This window comes from Pyrus communis, chromosome 10 (assembly GCF_041283825.1).
Source record: "Pyrus communis isolate YQ-2024b chromosome 10, ASM4128382v1, whole genome shotgun sequence".
In the NCBI taxonomy this organism is placed as follows: Eukaryota; Viridiplantae; Streptophyta; class Magnoliopsida; order Rosales; family Rosaceae; genus Pyrus; species Pyrus communis.
Window position 1 is genome coordinate 2,249,937 of NC_142574.1, and position 24,190 is coordinate 2,274,126.

At 36.3% G+C, this 24,190-nt stretch overlaps 4 protein-coding genes across 5 annotated transcripts; 3 read left to right on the top strand and 1 right to left on the bottom strand.

Moving 5' to 3' along the window:
- Positions 1–86: 86 nt before the first annotated feature.
- On the top strand, positions 87–4,555 carry LOC137729004 (uncharacterized). Its single transcript, XM_068467821.2, has 9 exons — positions 87–401; positions 529–612; positions 825–934; positions 1,072–1,122; positions 1,568–1,711; positions 2,549–2,638; positions 3,083–3,189; positions 3,547–3,631; positions 4,051–4,555. The coding sequence occupies exons 1-9, from the start codon at positions 290–292 to the stop codon at positions 4,147–4,149; spliced, it is 882 nt and encodes a 293-aa protein (XP_068323922.1). The 5' UTR covers positions 87–289; the 3' UTR covers positions 4,150–4,555.
- A 1,024-nt stretch (positions 4,556–5,579) lies between these two features.
- On the top strand, positions 5,580–17,705 carry LOC137728964 (uncharacterized). Of its 2 annotated transcripts, XM_088677937.1 has the most exons (22): positions 5,584–6,155; positions 6,257–6,386; positions 6,782–7,113; positions 8,134–8,215; positions 8,310–8,631; positions 9,131–9,189; positions 10,536–10,625; positions 11,347–11,438; positions 11,563–11,661; positions 11,771–11,848; positions 12,614–12,698; positions 12,776–12,834; positions 12,974–13,043; positions 13,206–13,297; positions 13,752–13,814; positions 14,027–14,093; positions 14,512–14,778; positions 15,958–16,074; positions 16,722–16,874; positions 16,955–17,101; positions 17,292–17,341; positions 17,414–17,705. In XM_088677937.1, the coding sequence occupies exons 1-20, from the start codon at positions 5,710–5,712 to the stop codon at positions 17,048–17,050; spliced, it is 2,799 nt and encodes a 932-aa protein (XP_088534063.1). In that variant the 5' UTR covers positions 5,584–5,709; the 3' UTR covers positions 17,051–17,101; positions 17,292–17,341; positions 17,414–17,705. The 2 variants fall into 2 exon arrangements, with proteins under 2 accessions (XP_068323881.1, XP_088534063.1); XM_068467780.2 differs by lacking the exon at positions 17,292–17,341 and having other exon boundaries at positions 5,580–6,155.
- A 963-nt stretch (positions 17,706–18,668) lies between these two features.
- Positions 18,669–21,568, top strand: LOC137729008 (prohibitin-1, mitochondrial). The gene is made up of 6 exons (XM_068467824.2): positions 18,669–18,809; positions 19,100–19,281; positions 19,940–20,056; positions 20,334–20,504; positions 20,667–20,879; positions 21,160–21,568. The coding sequence occupies exons 2-6, from the start codon at positions 19,111–19,113 to the stop codon at positions 21,352–21,354; spliced, it is 867 nt and encodes a 288-aa protein (XP_068323925.1). The 5' UTR covers positions 18,669–18,809; positions 19,100–19,110; the 3' UTR covers positions 21,355–21,568.
- A 153-nt stretch (positions 21,569–21,721) lies between these two features.
- On the bottom strand, positions 21,722–23,632 carry LOC137727602 (tRNA(His) guanylyltransferase 1; the record flags this gene model as incomplete). The annotated part of the gene is made up of 6 exons (XM_088677587.1): positions 21,722–21,988; positions 22,073–22,158; positions 22,302–22,471; positions 22,667–22,711; positions 22,790–22,921; positions 23,385–23,632. Coding segments are annotated over 6 exons (906 nt in total), but the record flags the coding sequence as incomplete, so codon positions are not given.
- Positions 23,633–24,190: the final 558 nt, after the last annotated feature.

The following is a 24,190-nucleotide window of genomic DNA, read 5'->3' on the forward strand; positions in this document are numbered from 1 at the left end:
CGGCTAAGATTGTAACGGAACAAAAAGTGGACGGCTAGGATTCGAACTGAAGTGCTAAAACCCTATCTCCGCACCTTCTGGCAGGTGAGCAAGCAAGAGGGAGTGACCTGCCATATCCCTAAACCCCTGCTCTCTCTCTCTCCCCTTGGTTTTCACTTTCTCTCTCTAGGTTGTGTTACAGACAGAGCAACAAAACGCAGAGTCATTTTTCCTAAACCCCTACTCTCTCACTCTCTCTCCCCTTCGTTTTCACTTTCTCTCTCTAGGTTGTGTTGCAGAGAGAGCAAGTATGCTGCGCCGAAAAATTAGGTTGACGAAGGAGTACTTGTACAGAAAGAGCTTGGAAGGCAAACAACGCTTGCTCTATGAGAAGAAGCGCAAGATCAAAGAAGCTCTGGAAGGTTCTCTCTCTCTCTCTCTCTCTCTCTAGATGCATATGTGTGTATATGTTCTTTGTTTCTAATTTGAAATTTTGTTTTGGAAGTGATTGAATTTGTAACAATTTTGGGACATTTGATTTCTTTGCAGAGGGGAAACCGATACCCACCGAGCTTCGGAATGAGGAGGCTGCTCTTCGTCAAGAGATCGATTTAGAGGACGAAAACACTGCCGGTATGGGGGTTTATGAAAGTTTTTCGATTTATGATCATTTATATATGAAAGTTTTTTGTGTGTGTGTGTGTGTGTGTAAATAATGTAGTAATGTATTCAAGTTCTTGTGTAATTGACAATTTGTAATATTCTGGGTAGTTTGAACATGTAATTCTTTAGTTTTCATTCGATTATGATGTCGATTCTTCATGGCTTTCATTTCTGCATCCCAGTCCCGAGGTCACATATAGATGACGAGTATGCAAACGCAACTCAGAGAGATCCGAAAATTTTGCTGACTACTTCCCGGGATCCGAGTGCTCCTCTTATACAATTTGCTAAGGTTGGCTTAGCCTCTTTACTTGTGTTTCACATTGTTGTAATCAGTTTTGCTGCTCTATTGTGTTCACTTTGTGGTACTAATATTATGCAAGGCCAGTGTTGATTATTGATTGTTGTTCAATGACACTTTTGTTGCAGGAACTGAAACTCGTTTTTCCCAATGCGCAACAAATGAATCGTGGTGGTCAGGTTGGTCCACTTTTCTGCCTAGTTTTATATTGTTATTGATTATGGAGATATATAATATATTGTTCTCACTTAAAGAGCCTTCTAACCATTAATGAATCATTTACTCCGTCAAAACTGTATTAATGAATCATTATGTAACTATACGTTATTTGTATTAGCCTTCCAACTAGAAAATAGACAATAGACAGAGCGGTACTCTAAATTGACTTGCACATATTTTTCTGCACGGTGCTGTTTGATCACTTCTTATGAATCAACAATTCAACATGCATTACCCAACCGTTGTGTTGTGGGAAGATGATGACATTTAAGTAATGCTAGATGGACCCCTTTACTTGAGAACACGATGACATTTAAGGATGTACCTATCGTTGATGGTTCTGATGCTTTGGTCCCTTTTCATACTTGAGCATACATTGATATTTTATTCCTCCAAATCCTGCAGGTTATTTCTGAAATTATTGAAACATGCCGTTCACACGAATTTACGGATGTTGTGCTGGTTCATGAACATCGTGGTGTACCAGATGGTTTGATTATAAGCCACCTTCCTTTTGGTCCAACAGCTTATTTTCAACTACTCAATGTGGTACGTAGTGTGATAATTTTTGTGTTAGTGTTGGACAAATATCTTGGTATTAAGACTAATGTAGGACAGCAGAAAAGGAATCCGGACAACATAGAATTTCCTAGGTCCTACAGCAGCAAAAATTAGGAAAGTGAGGCCAAGATAGAATTTTGAAAAATGAAAAAGAAGGATCATGATCTAGAGGTTTGGATAGGGCTAGAAAGGATTTCATTTCACTGCTTTCAGGAATCAGAGAATGCTTTGGTTTCTAGTAACAGTTCTTTTGGGAGAGATGGCCTTGGGTTTTCAAATTTGTGATTTTCAATGGTTGATTGTACAAGTCTGGTTAATGCTAGAGTGTAAGGTGAAAAAAATGAAGAGGAAGTTGAAGAGGATCAATCTTGGCCTCACATTGGAGATGAACCTGTTTGCCTAAACCCAGCAAGAAGGCCTCATAGCTTCTAAATCATTTACTAGAATGGTTTTTTTTTTTTTTTTTTTTATTGAATGAAAAGAGTTAAATGGATATTTATTGGTAAACTTGGATCCAGAGATTCAAAATCAATCATAATCGGCAAGTCAATGACTTGAGATCACCCACGAAAGATCCATGTACGACTATTACAGTCCTCCAGGAAACTTGAGCGACTCTAATTCCTTAAAAAAATGATAAAAACAAAGCCCTTAAAAAATTGGTAAAAACAAAGCAGCAGCTTCTTAGTGCAAAGAACCATAAAATGAAGGTTTGATACTGACAACAATTGTAGATTGCCAATCATGATGAACAATTGTAGAATACATTATTGCTTTTCTGACTTATTTATTTTGAGCACTCTGCTAATAGTACTGTTGTTATAGGTCACAAGACATGACATCAAAGACAAGAAGGCCATGGGAACGATGCCTCAGGTTTATCCACACGTGATACTTGACAATTTCACGACCAAGGTATCATAGCTCAATTAAAGATTCCAGCAGCTTGACTTACTTTACTCCGTACATTATGCCAAGATAGATCAGACCCCATTGATCCAATTAGAGATAGTTTATAAGGTTCAGAGATGAGGATGATTGATTATAGTTATCTCCAAAGAGTTTATGATATACCTCCTACTATGAAAATCATGTGAGGAATTTCAATGTTGCTGTTCTGTCTATGACTACATATTGAGCTATTGATAAGCTACCTTGATGGTGATATAATTAGATGAGGCCATCTTTCATCTCTCTCTCTCTCTGATTACTATTCCTACTAATGCTGATCCATCCACTCCTGCTACGTCTTAATCTTATGCACACTTGCATCTCTGCATCTTTTTGAGTTGGCCTTTGTAGTGACTAACCTGTTGACTCTTTTATTGAATACAATTTTCTTTTCTTGATTGTTCGTAGTTGGGTGAGAGGGCAGCAAATATTTTAAAGCATCTCTTTCCAGTGCCAAAGCCGGATACAAAACGCATAATCACTTTTGCCAATCGCGCTGACTACATTTCATTCAGGTTGGTTTGTTAAGGATGGTTGTTGATATATCAACAATGATTTTCACATTTCCCTTAAATTCTACTAAATGCACATGTTGGTGAATGTAGATAGGGCTTTCTTGAATGATACGAACTCGGGCGCCTTTTATTTGGTCAGAACATATATTATGTAACTGTTTTATTTGGTCATTATATTTTAATAACTGTTTTTTCCTTTTTTGTGCATTTTCTCCCCCTTTTTTTCCGTTGTCTTTAACCATTGCTTAGGCGCAATTGTACCATTGTACTCATTATATTTCTTATATCAAGGGATCTAATTTTTGCTAAGTGAAAATGGTTGCTTTGTATTTCCATTAACGATTTGAGAACTTACAGGCACCATACTTATGAGAAGCCTGGTGGTCCTAAATCTATTGAGCTGAAGGAGATCGGTCCTCGGTTTGAATTGAGGCTTTTTAAGGTTAGTACTCATTACTGTATCTTCATTGTTGAGAAATTTGTGCTTCTTGCAAGGATATGGCTCGTGTTTCATTTTGCATTCACATATTGCTGTTGATTATGTCGTCTGGATATTAGTTAGAATTTTTTTGCTTTACCTAATTTGCTCAAAATTTTCCCGTTGTCTGCTGAGATTTTTTACTTTAAATTTCTTTTATGTTTAATACAAAGAAAGCAACATCACTGACACACACCAAGCATACTGATAAGTGTTGTTTACCTATCGAACCCAATACCTCCTTACTAAGTCGTGCCGGTGCTAATCAAATCACTTAGATTTATTGGTCATGTTCGTGTTATGTTTATTCCTAGTAGACTGTTTAATGTTTCGTAGCATTACTTGTTCGTGTTTACACTCGATTTTTTGCTTTGATGTTGCAGATAAGGTTAGGAACAATGGATCAGGATGAAGCCCAGAATGAATGGGTCATCAGACCATATATGAACACAGCCAAGAAACAGAAGTATATGGGGGATTGATAATATTTGGCGCTTTTCGTTAACAATTTTGTGTAACTGGTCCTTAGTATGGTTCAACCAACTCGCCTTTTATATCGGTCCATCGAAACATAGCATGGGACTAAACAGCCTGTTAACGTCTTCCCGATTTCCTTCAGGGCGACTATTTTTGCTGCATTTCCAACTTATTCCTTTAAATTAAAGAGATAGATGAGAGAGGTGAAATCAGCTGTAAATGGTGGTTGTCTTAATTTTATCTGCACTCACTCGTTCGCTTTTCTGTTAACATATTTGTTATATCTCGTCTCAAAGTTCTTTCTATCATGTAAACAAACAGATGTTATGCCCCAAGTGTTTTCGATTCATAATTTTGACAATTTGACTGCATTTTGAGTGGAAATGACAATTGTTCGAGTTTGTTTGGTAATCATTTATTTTCATTTTTTGGGGACAGAAATAGTGAATTTTTTTGTTGGAAGGAGGGACGATGAGTGAAAAGGGTGATGGATGCAGTCTTTGTATGCAATCCGACGATCAGAAATTAAAATAGATGTGGGAGAGTAGTGTAAAATTCAACTCCCAATTTTATCAAGGCAAAATGGTAAATGACAAAGGTTAAAAATTTCCCACGTTTTTTTCTCCACTCTCTTTTTTCTTATTTCTCCTGCAATAACTTAATTCTCCTTGGCTAGTGAGGGTTGGTTAAGTTCGTTTTATTTGCTAGATCAAGGTCTAGGTTTGAGTCATGTTGGCATAATTTCATTGCAATACATTTTGCTTGGAGTTGAAAATAAAGAATTATTGATAAATTTATAATTCTCTACAATATCACAATTTACAATACTTTAACACTATTGTAAGCATATTCAACTTAAGAATTATAGGGAAAGGGAGAAGGCGGCAAACAGAGAGAAGGGAGAGAATTTGGTGAATTCTACATTTTTTTTTTAATTTTTTTATTTCTAGTAGGAAGAGGATAGAATCTTTACCTTTTAAGTAATACATTGCAATCAGAAAACTGTCAAAAATATTTTGTAGAATTCGATCATAATTTATTAGGATTCACACTATCACATCCTAACTAAATTAAGAGCTCGTTTAGATGTTCTTTTGAAATAACTGAAAACGTTTTTGGTGAAAATATTTTTGAAACCAATCCTCAGTAAAAATGCAAGTAAATCCTGCAAAAATACTTAGTGCTTCTTGGAAAAAACACATAACTGGTGTTTCGTGCAAAAAACACTTCAAGTGCTTTTGGAATCCAAAAACACTTTATCTAAAAACTCTTCCAGTCATTTTAAAAATATATCTAAACGAGCCGAAGACTACAACAAATACTTTATTAGAAGGTTTTTATAAAGCCATAATTTGCCACTAGACAGAAATCTAAACCAAATCAAAGTAAATCACTAATTAAATCAAATCCCTAGAATACTTATTTTTATATTTTCCAACAGACCGTACCGCATTCAATCACAAGTCCACTCTAAAACCCAAAACCCCGCGCTCTACTTCCCTCTAAAACCCTAACCTCCCTTCTCTCACTGACCCGAAACATTTCGCTCCACACCTCACAGCAACATGTCCGAAACGTTGCCGGAACTCGCCATCCTCCGCTTGTACGAGCTCCGTCTCCTCCGCTGCACCCTCCCATCTCCGCCGTCCGATTTCTCACACCGTTCTCAAAGGTGCGATGAAACACTTCCCGCTCACCCCCTCCACCCTCTAATCAACGACCTCCTAACTTCCATCGAGTCCGGGCAATACCTCCAAGCCCTCACCTCCCCCGACCTAGAACGCGTCCTGTTCAAATTCGCCGAGTCTGACTCGATACAATCTCTCGGAGACTCAGCGGAGTGCGCCGACCGAGTGTACTCCGAGTTGCTCGACCGAATGGAATCGTTTGTATCCAAGGAATGTGAAGAGGAAGAAAACGATGGTGGCAAGGACAAGGCCTATAGAGTCATAGTAGTTCTGTGCATTGCTGTGGCTGCCTTTTTCGCTTTCACTCAATGCAACGTCACTGGGTAAGTCCCCAATTTTTAAATTTTTTTTTAATATTTTGTTTGTTAATTAGTTGATTTTTCTTTGTGGGTTAATTAAAATTTTTGGAAAATTGGAAATTTAGACCGTTGGAGGGGTTGCCGAAATGTCCTCTGCCGCTGGCGGTGCCCAAATGCGATGAGTGGGACAATTGGGCGCGCAATCAGCTTATGGTTGCTGGGTCTGACTTGCTTGGAAAGTTAATCAATATTCAGGTACCAACTTTTTTTTTTTTTTTTTTGCAATTTTAAAATTGTGAATTTATTTATATGCTTGGAGTATTTCCTTAAGACAGAGCTATAATTTCTCGTTTCTTAATTAGTTTAACTACTTACCATGTGCAATAATTTCTTCGAAAGTTCACACGAATTCTGAACTGGGTTTTGCTTCATTTTTCATCACTTATAATTAGAAGCAACTATGTATTCAAATTCCGGCTATATGTGCGTGTGCGTGTGCCCGTGTTGTGTCTCTTCTCAAGTTTCATTTTTCTTTGGTATTTCTAGTCTTTGACTCTGTACAAAACTTGAGTGATAGTTGTTTTTAGTTGTCTTGTAGACTCATATACAACCATAATTGATATGTGCAATGGTTTGTTGTTGTTTTGTAGTATATAGTGTATGCGAAGATGTTGGCCATGAAGGTGAAAGATTTGCTATTTGAAGCGAGCGTGCCTTCTACGTATGGAATTAGGAGCATTTCATGGTGGCTCATTAGGATCACCCTTCTCCATCAAAGAATTCTTGATGACCGTTCTTCTTCTCTGTTCAATCTTTTGCAAGTCTTTACAAGTGAAACTTTGAATCATTTTGGTACACTGGAGAAAGTAACAAGCTACTGGGGTAACAATTTACAAAACGGCGAGGGATCATCACTTGTCTCATCGATTAATCTGGAAGCTGGAATGATGGAATACACCTATGCACGAGTTGAGTCATGCAGGTGATTTGTCAAGGATAGTTTTATCTTGTTGGAAATTTGGTTATTTTGTTATTACTAAACATCTTAATAACAACGTTCTAAAGAAACCATTTCGTTTACCATCGTATTATTGTGTAATTGCGAAAGCTCTTGCTCATGTTCAAATAAAGTTGAACTGATATTTCTTGTTAACTCCTCCAGTAAAATACAAGTACTTGATATTATTTTTTCTAGGATTGTTACAATAGGTTTCAAATTTTATTGAGACGTGTTGTTCTCATCAGTCTATAGACTATACAAATTTCCCCACATTTTAAATGTTGAATAATATGTTTAAGATTTAACTTATGCACAAAATTACTAAAATCCATTGTATTATTCATTTTCAGCATATATGAATGAGTTTCTATGTGCGTGTTACTGCGTAAGTAGATTTTTGAATGGTTGATTAATATTTTAGATAATTTTACATGTGTAAATAAAGCAAATTGTATTAACCAGTCAGTTAGCATATTGGAGGTAATCTTAAAAACATTTATAGAAATTAAAGTTTATGCAGTTCCTTTCTTTGTGGTACGGAAAGAGGGTTTCCAAAACTCAAATTTATTAAGCATAGTCTATATAATTATTAGATAAGTTAAGCATTCCAGGTACTTTTGTTTTGCAGCATAAAATTGTTTTTCTTTTAATTTTATTTTATTTTTTATGTCCTCATAATGGGGGTATTGTTGTGTGCTCTTGTGTGTGTGTGTGCTGGGTGAGGGGTGGTGTAATTTTGTTTGCAACTGCATGAAGTTTCATTTTCAGTCAATGAGAAGCTAATTTGGGTGTCTCAAAAGAAGTACAAGTTTCATTTTCAGTCAGTGAGAAGTTAATTTGGGTGTCTCGCAAGAAGTACAATCTCCACATTTTCACTTTTTAAAATTTTCTTTTCCCTTTATCATTGTTGTTAAACCAACCCGTATTTTTATTTGTATGCTGATTAAGCTATTCTTTTATTTTAGTTATCAATATTGTCTCTGAGTGTCCTTTGTGGTGCAGGGTACATTTTGAATCAGCTGAAGCAGCAGCTGGTCTTCAGCTTTCTCTTACAGGTGTTCTTGGCTTCCGTACTGTACATCAGGTAAATGCTGAATGCATTCAACAGGAATTTTGTTATTTCTGTTTTTTTAATATCAAAGTTACTTCTTATCTTTACATATCATTTTTCCCTAAAGGTAGAACCAAAGGCACAAATGATACTTTTAGCAAACCCAACTTCATCGAGCAGTGGCGGTAGCTGCCCCTCAGAAAGCCCTGGCTCCGAGACATGCGATTCTAGTATTGGCAGAAAGAATATACATCCATCTGAAAACCATGAGGCCTCTGACATATTGATGACCCCAAAATTGTTAGCGAATGATGACAATTCTGGAACTAAACCAGAAGGCATTCAAGTTGATGGTACTGCTGCTGCTGCTTTGAGTGCAATCCATCAGGCAGTGATCCTGGCTAAATGCCTTCTAATTGAAAAGAGCACACGGCATGATGACATGCAAAGTAATTTTCCTTTATATATACATATATGTACTCTTATGCGTATATGTACTCTTAAAAGTGTGTGCCTGCGCTTGCGAATAGCAGAGCTGACTACTTCTCCTGTGTTCATGTCATAAAGTTCGGGGATGGGCATTGTGTTATTTTAGCTTTGGTAGAAACACAAGCATATATTTGTATGCAAGTACTAGATTTTTTGGTGTATACGAATCAGAATCATCTTCTTGAGAACGTGACCTTGAGTTTAGGAACTTGAGTGAGGTTGTAAACTTATTCAGGTCCATATTCTTGAGGATTCTTTTGCTAGAAATACCTTGTTTACCTGGTAAAGTTATCGATTTAGTATATTGGCCATATCCGTACAACGTACACGTAGTGGAGTAACAAAATTTAAATTTCATGTTCCCTGATTTTATAGTTGTATTCTTGGAGGACAATAATTTTCTTACATACGGTTGACCCCCTACTCCTTGATTTCTCATTAACCCACTGTGTGTTTCAGGATGGGAAATGGCTCCGTACATAGAGGCAATTGATTCTCAGCAGTCATCATACTTTATTGTAAGTATGACATCACGACATTGTATGGTTTATTATTTTCAGTATATCTTCTAGTTTTCTTGAATCATTCTTTTTGATGACAGTTAACAATTTCAGTGTTCAATATATTGTAAAAGTTTGACTACTTATCTTTCATATTGTTAGAAATGAAACTATTTTGGTCGGTGAGCTTTATGAAGTCTCCCAAGTGCCAGTTGATTTAGCTAAAACATGCACTAAGAGATAATCTCTGTTTAGTATAAAAAACAGCAAACAAAACTTGCGTAGGTCATCAACCGGAGAGTTCCTGAGAAAGTGACATAAGGTCTACGCAGAGTACTCCTTCGTATCTTTAGGCACTATAACAACTTACTAGACCATTTAGATGTACAATTACCAAGAGGGGTGAGATTACTAGTCTCATATCAGTACTGGATCTTTAAAAGTACTGCCACCAAAGGAATTCTGCTGCTATATGGGTTTCTCAAGAACTATCTTGAGGTATTACATATGTACATATTTCTATATATTCTATATATAAATCTGAAGTATTTATGGTGTTTAAGTACCATCACCTTGTGGCAGAAAATAATATTTGCTTCTTTTTTCTTTCTTTTCTATTTTAAAAAATCTGAAACACAAAATTCTGCTTAAGAAAACATTCCTCAGGAGTCACTTGAATATCTAGTGGACCTGGTCGATTAATCTATACACAAAAAATAATGACTGATTTATACGATACCATGTGACATGTGGATGTGCTAATACGTGGAATTACACAAATTTTACTTATCTTCAAGAGTCAAGAACCACACTCACTAAAGTAAGCCTTCTCTAAAATTTTGTCATATGGCCGCATCAGTATTACAAATTTACAGGAGGTCATCAAAGTTCCACCATAAAACTAATTGGCAATGTGGGGTGTAGCCCAAGTTCCAACCTCTTATAAGCCCTTGCATGGTTTGGTCCCTCACGGATGTGGGACTTTGTCCTCAGTCAGCATCAGGTCCAGACCATGTGACATTGCTCTAGAATTTTCTTTTGTACTTTCAAGTCTTCATTTGTTGGGGCTACTTTCCAAAAGGTAAAATTTTTTTCTTACTAGTAATTCTGTGTTCTGGGAACCTAATCCTTGTGAACTTACTAAGTTCATCCAGCAAACAAACAATTTCAGCACCCAAAATACATAGTTCATATCTGAAATGTTATCATATCATAGTAATTGCACCTTGACAGTTTTACTTCGTTTTATGTCTTCCCCACCTCAATAGACAACTTCTATTGCCAATTACACTTATTTTGTATCTAATTGATATTGCCTAACTTGGTCATATGTAATGAGGTGTAGTTTTTTTTCTTTTCATCAGATACGATGCTTCTGTCACATCCTACGGATTCGGTGGGAGTCGGCACGTAGTCGCACAAAGGAACGTGCATTACTGATGATGGAAAAATTGGTATGACCTGGCATTTTTTGAAGATTGCAAGCTTTTTCTTTGGCATGTTTTATGTTCTCCCCAATCAGAGACTTTTTTCTCCTGTTTATAAAATTTATCCAGCTCACAGGATCATGCATTTACTTCTTAAGCCTCAGATGTCCTTTTTAGTTTGTAGCTGAGAAATTTTAAAAGATGACACAGCATGGCAGTGAGAGTTTTACATTATTGATGCACTCTTTCTAAGAAGTTTGAAAAATCTCATCCAAAAATCAAATCTAATTTTCCCAAATTTTTTAATGTTATCACCTGCTTGTTTTTCTTTCCTTTAAGCATGGCTTATTTTTCAACCTTTTACAAGCCACTAGTAAAATATATATATATATATATATATATATATATATATATATGCACATCAAATACACACACTATCATGTAAAGAGAGAAGCTTGATTTGGCTCATGCTTTGTACTGTTGACTCTTACAAGGTTACAACCTTGGTTTCGCTGTCCTAAGTGGTCACCTTATTTCTTGGGCAACGATTCCTTGCATGTGGAGTTGTTACACATATAATAGCCTGTTTAATATATGTTGTTTGATGGATTGAGCACTTTTTTGATCCCTCCTTCTTTTTATGGTGTTCATGCTTTAAAGATCAGTTCTGTTTCTCTTGCATGTCAGTTAGTCAAGTTTTTTTGAAAGTTCGTTTTACAAAGTCAGAAAATATTTATATTTATTTCAGGTTCAGGGTATCTCTGACCCTTCTCCAGGAGTGGCGGAAAGGATTCTTTTCTGCTATGACGTTTATATCCCCACAATTCCTGCCTTGCGGAAGTATATATTCATCTTTCACATAGTGGTTTTCTTTTAACTCAAATTTTTTCTGTATTCTTCTATCTGTTGGTTCTTATTTAAAGTTCTCATTTTGTGTATTTTTTTTTTTCTGGATTCATTGTAGGGAATATGGTGAACTTTTAGTCAGCTGTGGTCTGATAGGGGAAGCGGTTAAAACTTTTGAGGATCTAGAGTTATGGGATAATCTTATATTCTGCTACCGGTATGATGCACATGACAGTTTTGTAAATTGGAAGTCTCCTACATGTATCAATTTTTATTTTTCAACTTTGTATCCAAATAGTCTCATGTGAGCTATCATACTAAAACAGCCTATTGGAGAAGAAAGCAGCAGCTGTTGAACTAATCAGGAAACGACTTTCTGAAACACCCAATGACCCCAGGTTATGGTATGTGTTTTAAGTTTTCATTGGTGAATTGTTTTAACTTATCAAGAAATTTCTTTTCTCATGTTAGTTAAGTAAATGTATTGTTTGGTCTCTTCTAAAGTCCTCAAGGTTAAATGCAAATTTTGACATTTCTCTTATTCAAAATAGACTGCTAATAGATTTACCTTTAATTTTCCTCATTAGTTGGAGTGTTTGAAATTTTGAATACGAGTAAGATATTTTCTGTTCACAGTTTGAAGCCTATTTAATGATCCATCTACATCTACAAAATATGAGATATTTTATGTTTGCACGCCTAATCTTTGTGCACTGTTTGTGAATTTACTGTTATTTGATTATTAAATTTGACGTGGCCTTCCAGGTCCCCTATTTTCTGTATCCATTTTCCATGGCTTGTATTCTTTTTTACCATATTGAGATGCATCCATATCTTCATGCTACTTATATAGTAATGCATGACTTGAAACCAAAAGAACATACTAAGTTTCAGATTTAAAGAAATCTTATACGTCCTGTAAGTAAAATGGAGATTTTTTTTTTTTTTTTTTAATAGCAGTACTAACTTGGGGCACATCGTTTTGTTTCCATCTTTTTTGTCTTGAGTCTCTATTTAGTATGGATGGCCCCACTATTTGTTGTCTCCATGCATGCGATTAATCGTTTGCTTAGTTCGTTTAGTAGTTTTTATTTATTTACACATATCTGTGTATTTATATGACAGAATATCTAAGAGCAAATTGCTTCCATCTTGGAAATAATATATAGGTGCTCATTGGGTGATGTTACTAATGATGATGCCTGCTTTGAAAAAGCCTTGGAAGTTTCAAATGATAGATCGGCTCGAGCAAAGGTTATGTCATGAACTCTGTCTGTATAATAAACATTTTCACTATTATAGATTTTTAATATTTCTTTTCTATTTGACAGCGGTCTCTTGCTCGTAGTGCATACAATAGAGGGGATTACGAAATCTCAAAAACCTTATGGTATTTTTTTTCTTTTTTCCTTTTAAATCCTTTGTCCCCCTCACCACCCTCATGTGAAGGAAATGAATTGTTTATATGAGAATTTTGTATTTCATAATTGATTTAGATGTTCAATCATATTCTGCATGTCGTTTTCCAGGGAGTCTGCAATGTCCTTGAATTCTTTGTATCCTGATGGCTGGTTTGCACTTGGGTCTGCTGCATTAAAGGTAGTTATGGGATCCATGAAATGTTGCCTTATCACTTTCCATTAATATTCTCTTTATAGATTGTCATGATCTATGAAAATGTGAAGAGTCATACTGTATATTCTCTTTTTATCTTTATTCCTTTTTACAAGTTGTAAACTTATTGCTGAGGGGATATTACAGGCTAGGGATACTGAAAAGGCATTGGATGCCTTTACTCGGGCTGTTCAACTTGATCCCGAAAACGGGGAGGCATGGAATAATATTGCTTGCTTGTATGCTTTCTTCACCTTACTGTCTTACATTCCACTCTTAAGTTGCCCTCTTTGGTTTTGTTTGTTGTTGCTCACTTAATATTGTCATAACATTTTAGTGTTTGCTTTTTACGGTTACTGTGGGTGCTGAAGCCCTTCTGAGCTTTTGAATCATATTTTATGTACAAATCTTATCTTGGAATTGGACATCTTGATTAATGGGGGCTCATGTCTTTGATCAATGTCTAAAACTAGGAAATATTGGCGAAACATTGCATAAAACATTTTCTTCTACGCAATATAAATGGAATAATGAATGATGAATATGTTCCAAGTCATTAAAAGTTAGTGAGAGGTCATTTTGATTTTCTTTTTGTTGTAAATAATACAGCGGTAATGATGTATTAGTTATTGATTATTATTTTGGAAAATCATTAAAACTAATTGTTTTCCTCTTGCTGTACCACTTTTGCAGGCATATGATAAAAAAGAGGAATAAAGAATCCTTTGTTGCCTTTAGAGAAGCCCTGAAGTTCAAGTTCTGTCTTTCTCTGTTGACTAAACTGTTATTTTATATCACTCTCTCCTCTCTCTCTCACATTTCCTTCCCCACACCAACAACCCCCACCCTTCCCACCCCCCCCCCCCCCCCCCCAAAAAAAAAAAAAAAAAAAAAACCCAAACTTTTGAAAACTTTTATTTGTCATTGACAGTTTGGATTATGTGCTGACTGAACATGACTTGTGGCAGGCGAAACAGCTGGCAACTTTGGGAGAACTACAGTCATGTTGCCTTGGACGTTGGCAATATTGGTCAGGTAATTGTCTGGTTTGGAGAAGTAGCATATTTATTTTTACTTGACGTAGTTGTGTAAGCTTGCCTCCGTAGGTTGTTTATTGGAAAGTGCTATGAAAAGAAATATTGAGGAAAATACAAAAAACTGGGGTTTTTCCTTCTTTTTTTCTAAAGTGATATGGCAAGTCTTTCTGTAATTAAAACTGCATCTTGATGAGAATGATTATCAGACTCAATACAAAAGCTCTTACGTTCTATAAATATTAAATACCTCAGATTAAATCTATAATCCTTCTTTTCACATTCACTGTTTGGGTATCTTAGGGCTTCCATTGTTATATCCTTTTGTCGCTTTCAGTTTTCTTTGTGTGGATGGTTATTACTCCCATCATTCTGTATTACTTTTCAGCAGTTCTTACTTTTTTTATTATTTGTTATAGGCTCTAGAGGCTGTGCAGATGGTCTTGGATATGACTAATAATAAAAGAGTTGATGCTGAATTTATGGAAAGAGTTGTGGCTGAGGTGGAAAGAATGTCTTCAAATACGACTCCGGCAATGATGGATGAGAATATATCTGCCAATCAAGAGTGTTCTCTAAATTCTCAAATAAATATTTGGAATGGTTTATCAAATGCAGAATCTGAGGTTGCAAAATCTCGGGAAATTAAACACTTAGTAGATTTCCTCGGAAAAGTTTTACAGAAGGTATGACTTACATTAATATAATTTCATGTTTTTTGCTTATGCTTCCCCACCCAAATTTTTACCGTATATGTTTGTATGAAGAGAAACAAATAGAGTCAAAGACAGTTTACTGGCATCTGTTATTGCTTGTCATGGTTGGTTTAGCACTATATTCTAAATTTTAGTTGTTATGATGTTGGCCAAGGTCTAACTGTCATTTTATATACTAATACTTGCCTCACATGTGGGTTCCTCTCCATATCTAGGTGGTCAAACATGTCAAATTCAGTTTATACTTTATAGTGGGAATCTTATTACAGAGAGGTGAAAGTCTGCTCTGATACCGAATGTAAATCTTGTTTTTTCTTCTATTCTCAAAAGCTTAAGTAGGAAGTGGGCTGGCAATTATTTCAGATTTTAACATAGGTTAACTTAATTATAGTTTTTGATACAACAATATTCTACTCTTAAGGGTAGGGGGATATTCTACTCTAAACGAGGGGGATTGGGCTAGGCTACACAATGGGCCAGCCACTGTATCAAACTCATCACAGTGTAATACGTCCTCGCCATCCTTGTGAGTTGAACTCGAGACCTTGAAGGGGGAGGAATACTACTAGACCATAGTACTAGTTGGTAAGTTATAGTTTACGATTTGGGGTATAGGATGTGTAATTCTTTGTTTTGTTCGCGTAGAAAATGAGAAGGCCAGTAAGGTTAGGGCACCTTGCTACAGAGATGGGGTATTAGATCTCTGGCATATTTAGATATACACGAGTCATATATGTGGCTCTCCATACTCTGTCGATGTGTTACTAATAAGAGTTTAGCGCCCACACTCTCTCTCAAGGGTGTGTAACTTTACTAACAAGAAATTTCTGGGCATTTGACTCCGGGTTTATTTTTTGAATATGTATACGTTGGATGGAGTGTGCCAATCAAATGGTATAGAACAGTTGCACAATATCTATTTCAAAGCTTTTTGAATTATCAAGCTATCTTCTTCTATGTAGTTTCCTTCAAGATTTTGTTTCATTTTTTATTATTTTTAGTTTTGTTTTTCTTTGTCCATCTGTCTGATAGTGTTTTTGCGAGTTTTATGTCTGAAGAAGAAGCAATGAGTTTTGTTTTGGTTGGTGATTAAGTACTAAGTTTCCAATAAAAAACATGTAATATTTTCATCTTTTTCCCCTTTTGTAGGTAGTTAAAAGTGGAAATGGAGCAGATATTTGGGGATTGTATGCACGGTGGCACAAAATGAAAGGAGACCTGACAATGTGCTCGGAAGCTTTATTAAAGCAAGTTAGATCATACCAGGTTGGCAGTGGCTTTCTAGTTTTAAGTTTCTATCTAACGTTAAGTTTAGTGCTTTATACTGAAAATGGGTTAATAAGTAGGATATGGTTGTAAAACCGAAAATATTTTCTACACGTGTGGGGAAGTTGTTAAACACTTGCAGTGTCTTTGCATCTGTTGGTTATCTCAGTCTTCCTTTCCTGATTGATCTTAATAACACTCTACTTTATTTATTTATTTATATATATCGGAGAGTGAGTATAACAACTACTGATACAAAAACAAACCAAGGTTAAAACTGTGGCATTGTTAAGAGTGAGGCATGTGCATTGACACATTTTGTATGGTCTCGTACTCACTATTTAGAGCATTATAAAATTCTTGGAAAGACTAGTTTCAGAAGCATGTGGATTTTTACCTTAAGTCACAATTTTTTGTAGAAGAACAAATAAAACAATTAAAACGATACATAAATATGTGATAAAAGTTCTACTCATTAGTTCACGGTGGGTAAGCGCATTGCATGCTGTGATGAACATGGAGTTTCTTTTTATTCTGATTTATATGTTTTCCTTTTTCATTTATTTATAGTTTTTTTTTTTCTTTCTAGAAAATGCAAATCTCAAAACCAGTTATAGTGCCATATATTCACAATGATTTACTGTCAGGGATCTGATTTGTGGAAAGATAAAGGTCGATTTAAAAAGTTTGCTCAATCATCCTTGGAACTCTGCAAGGTGTATATGGAAATTTCTGCGTCTTCTGGTAGCCGTCGTGAACTTCTTGCAGCTGAGATGCACCTGAAGAACATAATTAGACAGGCAAGACAATTGGTATTTCAGAAAAAAATTGAATAGTGGAATCTCTGTTTTGACTAAATAAATACAATTGGGTATTTCAGGCGGGGAGTTTCGTGGACATGGAAGAATATCGGGATCTTGAAGCTTGCCTTGACGAAGTGAAGTCAAAACTTGAATCCAGTTCCCCAAGTACATAGAGCTTTTATTGGTAGTGCCTAATTGGAATTGTGTGAACCTTTTTAGACAAGGTTAGTTCTGCACTTAATATCTCAGTTCGTAAGCATTTCTGAAGGTGTTTTAGCTGGTTGTGCTAATCTCTGAGTAATTCCAGCTTTTATGTTTTCCAAAACCAAATAAACATGTGTGCAATACTTGTTCTGGTTGATGGTTTTGCGTATCCATTCCACGACCTTTTTGACTCCTAAATTTTTTGAGCAGAAGACATCTGTTGCTTCACGTTGACAGTACTCGACTTGGAAGTTGAAAAGGCAAGTACTGTCAGAAAGTGAAGTTACAGCGTAGACAATTATATGACTGACCTTTGGCCTTGTAATTTTCAGGAACACCAAAGACAACGATATTTGATGGAATTGGAATGTGGTGGCTATCTTTGATGGATCATCATACGTTCGTGTGGAAAATATATTAGTTTGTTCGCGTAGAAATACTCTTTTTCTTTCTTTTTAATTTACCATCTAATCGTTTTGCACCCATTTTTCGTGCAACTCATTTTGCTTCAGTGATCCTTGTAGAATTAATCGACATTACCGTATGGATTCTTAGCCATATGTAAAGAACAAGTTCATTTTTCGTTGTTTCAGTGAAGGGGATGAATGTATCAAATTTATCTTTTTCCGTCGTCTAGTTTTGAAGGTATTTGCACGAATTTATTCAACATACCCGTAGCTCCAAGTTCCTACATCTACAACCATGACAACCCCTGCAAAGCACATACCATGACACCTACAAAAAAAATGCAACAATCAAAGAGTAATGTTATTCACAACCCTCTTTTATTTGATCCGACTGCCAGATATTGAGATGCGTGTATTAGAGGTAAAAATGTATGTGAATAACACTATTCAAATCAAATCAAACAGGTAACACCCCCCCCCCCCTCCTTTTTTCTCCCAACCCCCTAGCCTTAGCCTTAGCTAGGAGATTAATTCTCCATAACAAAGAAATAAAAACCGTTTGCTGAAAAAAAATAAAAATAAAAAAGGAAATAAAAACCGTAGGCAATAATTGAGTATCTTGGACGGTGATGATGCATTATATTTGTCTTGAGTTTGATACCTAATTGTGTGGCTTAGCCTAATTTACCTCTCTTTAAAATTGAATATCTGCTCCTTTTGTGGTAGAATATCGTTGTATTAAAAAAAACTTTTTAGCCAAAATGGTCCATGAGATTTGCATAACTCTTCATTTTGGTCGTTGAGATTTGAAATCAATAGAAGTAGTCCTTGAGATTGTCCACCATAAATCATTTTGGTCATTCTGTGAAAAATTATGTTAAATAGGGATCAAAATGATAAAAATACTTTTAATTTAACAAACAATAGGCCAAAATGATTTGACAAAAAATTGAGGGTAATTTTATCATTTACTGTTATTTAATGGAGATTTTTCATGAAATTACCAAAATGATTGATGATAAACAATCCAATTTTATTGATTTCAAATCTCAAGAACCAAAGTAATGAGTTATGCAAATCTCATAGATCATTTTAGCTAAAAAAGTCTAAAAAAAAAAAAAAAAAAATGGGATAACGGGCCTTAAAAATGTTGGGCTGTGGAGATGGAACTTGGCCAACACTCTAGGCCTTTTATAAGTCTGAAAGGACGGCTTAAACCTTTCCAGTTCTCGCTCGTCGCCTGTAAACCCTAAACCCTTGCGTCTGCTACTGGGGTCTGAATCCCCACCGTCACGACCGCCACGCTCCTCACCTCTCACTGGTTCGTCTCACTCGTCTTCCACCTCCCTCTTCTTTGTTAGATGATATTCTATGTTGCCGCCCTCCGCCCAACCATTTGCGGCTCGGGATCGAAGCAGATCTCGCGGCTCCGCCTTTTTATTTGCTCAAATTTAATCAATGCCTGAATTGCTTCAATTTTATATTGATTTTTCTTTTTTCTTCCATGATTTTTGTTTTCGAATGGACTATTTTGCTGCTTGACATTTTTCGTTCCCGAATCTTTATTTTTGTTCAATTTGGTATTTTCTTCAATTCTTTATGTTTTCGCAGCGAGAAGGAGTATGAATTTCAAGAACGTTAATGTTAAGGTTCCGAAAGTTCCCGGTGGTGGTGCAATTTCTGCTTTGCTAATTGGTGGGCTTGGATTGTATGGAGCTGCCAACAGTCTGTACAATGTCGAGGGAGGGCATCGAGCCATTGTGTTCAACCGTATAGTCGGTGTCAAAGACAAGGTTATAGGTCTAATCTGTATTATTGCATTTGTTCGGTGTAGGAATTGTTCGTCTCAATCATTTCGTGGTTCGCCATCCATCATTTTATTTGTTTTGCAAAAACATCTTTTTCGTCTGGTGATTTTTTTCTTCCTACGTAATTCTGTGAGTATAAGAATATAAATGATATTTGCATGTTGGTTTTTTAACGAGATACTAATTTATTCCACGATTGAGTGCTAATATGATCCACACTTCAGTTGATTTTCTGAATGACATTCTTTTTTAAAAGGTAGTGTTACTATGGCTTGATTTGATCGAAAAGGTCACCCGAAAGCTCTTGGCCATTAATAACTATATTCATAGAGTAGCAATAGCAGACTTCCTGGGGTAACTTTGATAAGAGAAACTGTCCAGGATGATTGTTATCATTTGTTAGACAATTTTTCGTACACAAGGTTGGCCACTCCATTTATTAAACTAATGGGGTTTTCCCAAGTCATGTGCTTAATTTGTCTACCTTATAGGATGAATCTAACACAGATGTAGAGTTACTGTGTGTATGCGAAACATCTTTTAGGTCTAAGAATGTGTTCATTTATTGTTTCAATATAAATATGTTGTAAAATGTTTTGGCTTTTGGCTTTTTGTAATAGTATACTAATGGTTCACGTTTCAGGTTTATCCGGAGGGGACACACCTTATCATTCCATGGTTTGAGAGGCCAATCATTTATGATGTCCGTGCACGACCTCATCTAGTGGAGAGTACTTCTGGGAGCCGTGATCTCCAAATGGTTGATCTCTTTTTTCTTCCCTAGAGTGACATGGATTTTTGACAACTTCATTGTTTGAGATATATGCTCAACTACTTCTTTTTTTTTTTTTTTTTTTTTTTTTTTAAATTGTGGTTGCATATGCTTAAACCTGTATCCCATGCTAAAAAAAATGTCCTTTCATCTGGAAATACTTGTCAACAAGTTAATAATAGATATAATTTTGTTATTTCAGTCAATATTGTCTGCAGTTGTCGTCCTCAATGTTTAATTTTGGTTTTCTCGTTGTGCTGTACAGGTGAAAATTGGGCTTCGAGTGCTTACTCGACCTTTACCAGACCAGCTGCCTACAGTTTATCGGACTCTTGGTGAGAATTACAATGAGAGAGTCCTTCCTTCTATTGTTCATGAAACTTTGAAAGCTGTTGTTGCACAGTATAATGCTAGTCAACTCATTACTCAGAGAGAGGTAGGGAGCAACGCTTTTGGTATACACGGCCTTCGTTTTCCTTTCTAGTCACTTTGAAGTTTCTTCCGCATTTTTCATACCTTATCTACTTGTATGGTTATTTAGATGAAAAGGTAGAAGTTCATATGTTTCCGTAGTGTTGATTGTCCTTTTTATTTGTAGACTGTTAGTAGGGAAATACGGAAGATTTTGACAGAAAGAGCTGCCAACTTCAACATTGCGCTGGATGATGTGTCAATTACCACCCTCACTTTTGGGAAGGAGTTCACGGCTGCAATTGAGGCCAAACAAGTGGCTGCACAGGAAGCTGAGAGAGCTAAGTTTGTTGTGGACAAGGCTGAACAAGACAAGAAGAGTGCTATCATCAGAGCAGAGGTGAGTTATAACACATTCTCAAAATAGATAATATCTACTGATCTTTAATTGCAATTTTACCAGCCGTTAAACCGAAACTATTGGTTTTTAAGCGTATACCTCGCTGAAAGTTATGGGAAAGCCATGTTGCATGAACCAATATAGATTATAGAATAAAATAACATGTAACCAGTTACGTCCAAGGGTAAAGAATAAGATGGACATAGTGTCGCAATATTCCTGTATGAATATTGGTGTTCTCCTTTTTATTTTGCTTAAATCATTTATCTGTGTTGATCAGGGAGAGGCCACTAGTGCCAAGCTGATTGGTGAAGCTATTGCGAACAATCCAGCATTTATAACACTGAGGAAGATTGAAGCTGCCAGAGAGATTGCGCATACAATCTCAAATTCAGCAAACAAAGTTTTCTTGAACTCGGATGATCTGTTGCTGAACCTTCAGGAGATGAACTTGGATATCAACAAGAAGAAATAGACAATGCAGGTTGGACTTGTAATAATTTCGTTTCAGATTGTACAATTGTGGAAATATCTCCTTGGAAGAGTTGAGCAATGGACCTTAGAGTTTCTCAAGTCTTTTGATGCACCGTTAGTTGGCATGGCAATTGCTGTTCGCGGAGATAAATTCTGAAACACTTAAATGAAACTTTTCTGATGCGATTACTTTTAGGTGTTTCGCATGTTATCCACATTGTCCTGCCTTCTAGATTTTGCTTCATTTTATGTTTGATAATTTGTAAGTTTCGCTCATAGTCATGCCCTTCCTGAGCCTTTGCGGTTTTGATGTTACCGGAAATTTCCGGGTCAATTTGTAAAGCTCAGGAGAAAGCAGAACGTTCAATGGCTAAAAAAAAGGGACCCCCATTGCTTGGCGGAATGAGCAGTTACCCAGAAAGAATTGTTGGGAGTGCATCCCAAAAGCTTGCTTCAATAATATTACAATGTTCTACAACAACTCTTTTCCCAGAATTCCCATTACATTCTCCGTTTTTGTCTATCCTTGTGGTGCCCCAGAAAGCAGAGGATCCACAGCGGAACATGACCGGTAATTCGTTGTACTCGATACCAAATTGCCTAAGCAATTTCTCTTTGCCTCCTGTTTGAGTACCCTGCAATTCAAATTCGAAAAACATTACGAGAGGGCAACGACAAGAACATGATAAAACGAATTTTGGATCAACTACAACATATACCTTTACGGCCTTCTGAGCTTCAGTTTTTGTTTTTCCAGACTTAACAAGCTCCCAGAAACAAGTATTGTATTGGTTGTTAATGTGGCCTGAAACCCATAAGAAATGTAAGTCCAATACCCTTACCGCCTTTAACAAATTTGAACTCATGTATTGCTTCAAGATTTTACGTGTTAGGAATGACAAGACTTAATCCTATTATGTTTTGGAACATTTAGAGCTGAATACTCACAATCGACTTGTCTCCAGGATAGATAATCTCGAAGAATTTCATATGACGGATAGCAGACAGCACGCCCGTCAAAACAAGGAGGGTACTTCAACTCTTTCCGCGGGAAGAAATCTTTCCATTTCATAACGTACATGGAAGTGAAGAATGACACAAAAACAGAAACCATCTCACTGCAAAATTTTAGTAATTCCAATATAGGTAAGAAAGATCAATCTGATTTGCAGGGAAGAAAAGTGATTCAAGCATAAGCATTATGAAGGACCCTGGCAGAGAAATAATGTTCCGTAAACCAGTGAAAACAGTATTATAGTGTATCCAGTTAGCATACGAAATTTATGAAATAAGAAAGGTGACGGAAGCAAAACCTGGCTTGCCTTTGACAGAATTGAGAATCCTTCTTCAAAACAAAGCTGCAATAACAGGAACAATGAGATAACAGATGATAATGATATAGACGACAAAGTTCAGATACGAAACATATTCTGTGCCTGTATTCATCACTGACTCCATAAGAGAAAACCAAGTCTTGGAACTCTTGTAAAACAGCCACTGCACAAGAATTCATAAGGTTGATAGCTTGCTCATCATTCGGCTTCACAAATTCATGAACTTCAGAAAACCTTCCAAAACCAAACAACTGAGAATCATTTCTAGATTCTTTCGAGATAATAACATAAATCACATGCATCCATAAAGAAAACTTGATTATTCTGAGTTGTAAGTTAATTGCGGTGTGGCAGAAAAATTGCATCCCTTAGTTTGTTAAAGCCGAGACTACCATTCTTGTTCCTTTGTACTTAATGAGCTGAATGACAAACAAATTTAAAAGAGCTGTCTGATTTGCACGACGGATGAAATAACAAGGACCTAATACTTCAGTTGCACCCACTTGATAATATAACATGGGAATCCTCACAGAGTGTTCTAATCCAAGTTTTTATAACCTATTTAGATTTATGATTGGAACCATTTGTTAGGATATCTCACAAGGTGACTCCACCACCCTAATAATTAGCAGCCCAAGTGAAGACAGACACAGTAACAACAATCATAATTACGTTCCCTTGACACGTACCAGTTTACCTGTGGAAATGGCAACCATCGATCCTAACTACAACCCATGTTGACGGGATCAGTTTGTCTTCAAACTGGAAGGACCTAATATAATCATGTTCAACTTTTTCAATATCCTTTGTAAAGCTACCGAGTTCCTTCTGAAGATGGGCTTGCTTGTTCCAAAACCTTCTGTCGGCTATATTCTTTGAATGGACTATGCTTGACTTTCTCCTAAGTCTCCTGACAGGAGAACCATTGTCATTGGTTTCTGAAATTCATGAACTTGGGAAAACCTAACATAAAAAGAAAAAGGAGCATGTCACCATCCACATCGTCTCAAACTCATACACAAACACACAGAGGCAAGGAGTGAGGAAAGTAGTAAGCACCTTTGAAAATCACAACCATCAATTCGAACAATGATCAAATTGGGCAGGAAAACCTCGTCATTTACTTCATACGACTTGACATACTCGTATTTACTGTTTGCCATCTCCACCGCCTCTACTTAGCTCAGAGAACAGCAGTGACCGATCAGTTTGCGAAAGTATACACCTGTGCAGATTACAATTAAAACAACAACAAAGCCTCACCCCACTAAGTGGGGTCAGCTATATGAATTCTAGAACGACACTGGTTTTGCGCAGATTACAATTGATAACTGGAGATTCCAACACAATCAGACTACACTTATATATGTTCTTTTACACTGACTGGACACGTTAGACAATTCCACAAATCACCATTATACCAAGTAAACAATATTGGCATATTCATTTTTCCGAAATTGGCATAAGAAAATTTCCAAGCACTCTAACCATGTATAGCCAAAG

Bases quoted from the DNA above. Each gene is read 5' to 3' on its own strand.
- LOC137729004 (XM_068467821.2), top strand. From the start codon at position 290: ATGCTGCGCCGAAAAATTAGGTTGACGAAGGAGTACTTGTACAGAAAG. The intron at 1,712-2,548 runs GTACGTAGTGTG...CTGTTGTTATAG, and splicing joins ATTTTCAACTACTCAATGTG to GTCACAAGACATGACATCAA. The intron at 2,639-3,082 runs GTATCATAGCTC...GATTGTTCGTAG, and splicing joins TTGACAATTTCACGACCAAG to TTGGGTGAGAGGGCAGCAAA.
- LOC137728964 (XM_068467780.2), top strand. From the start codon at position 5,710: ATGTCCGAAACGTTGCCGGAACTCGCCATCCTCCGCTTGTACGAGCTC. The intron at 10,626-11,346 runs GTATGACCTGGC...TATTTATTTCAG, and splicing joins TACTGATGATGGAAAAATTG to GTTCAGGGTATCTCTGACCC. The intron at 14,779-15,957 runs GTATGACTTACA...CCCCTTTTGTAG, and splicing joins TCGGAAAAGTTTTACAGAAG to GTAGTTAAAAGTGGAAATGG.
- LOC137729008 (XM_068467824.2), top strand. From the start codon at position 19,111: ATGAATTTCAAGAACGTTAATGTTAAGGTTCCGAAAGTTCCCGGTGGT. The intron at 19,282-19,939 runs GTTATAGGTCTA...TTCACGTTTCAG, and splicing joins TAGTCGGTGTCAAAGACAAG to GTTTATCCGGAGGGGACACA. The intron at 20,505-20,666 runs GTAGGGAGCAAC...TTTTATTTGTAG, and splicing joins AACTCATTACTCAGAGAGAG to ACTGTTAGTAGGGAAATACG.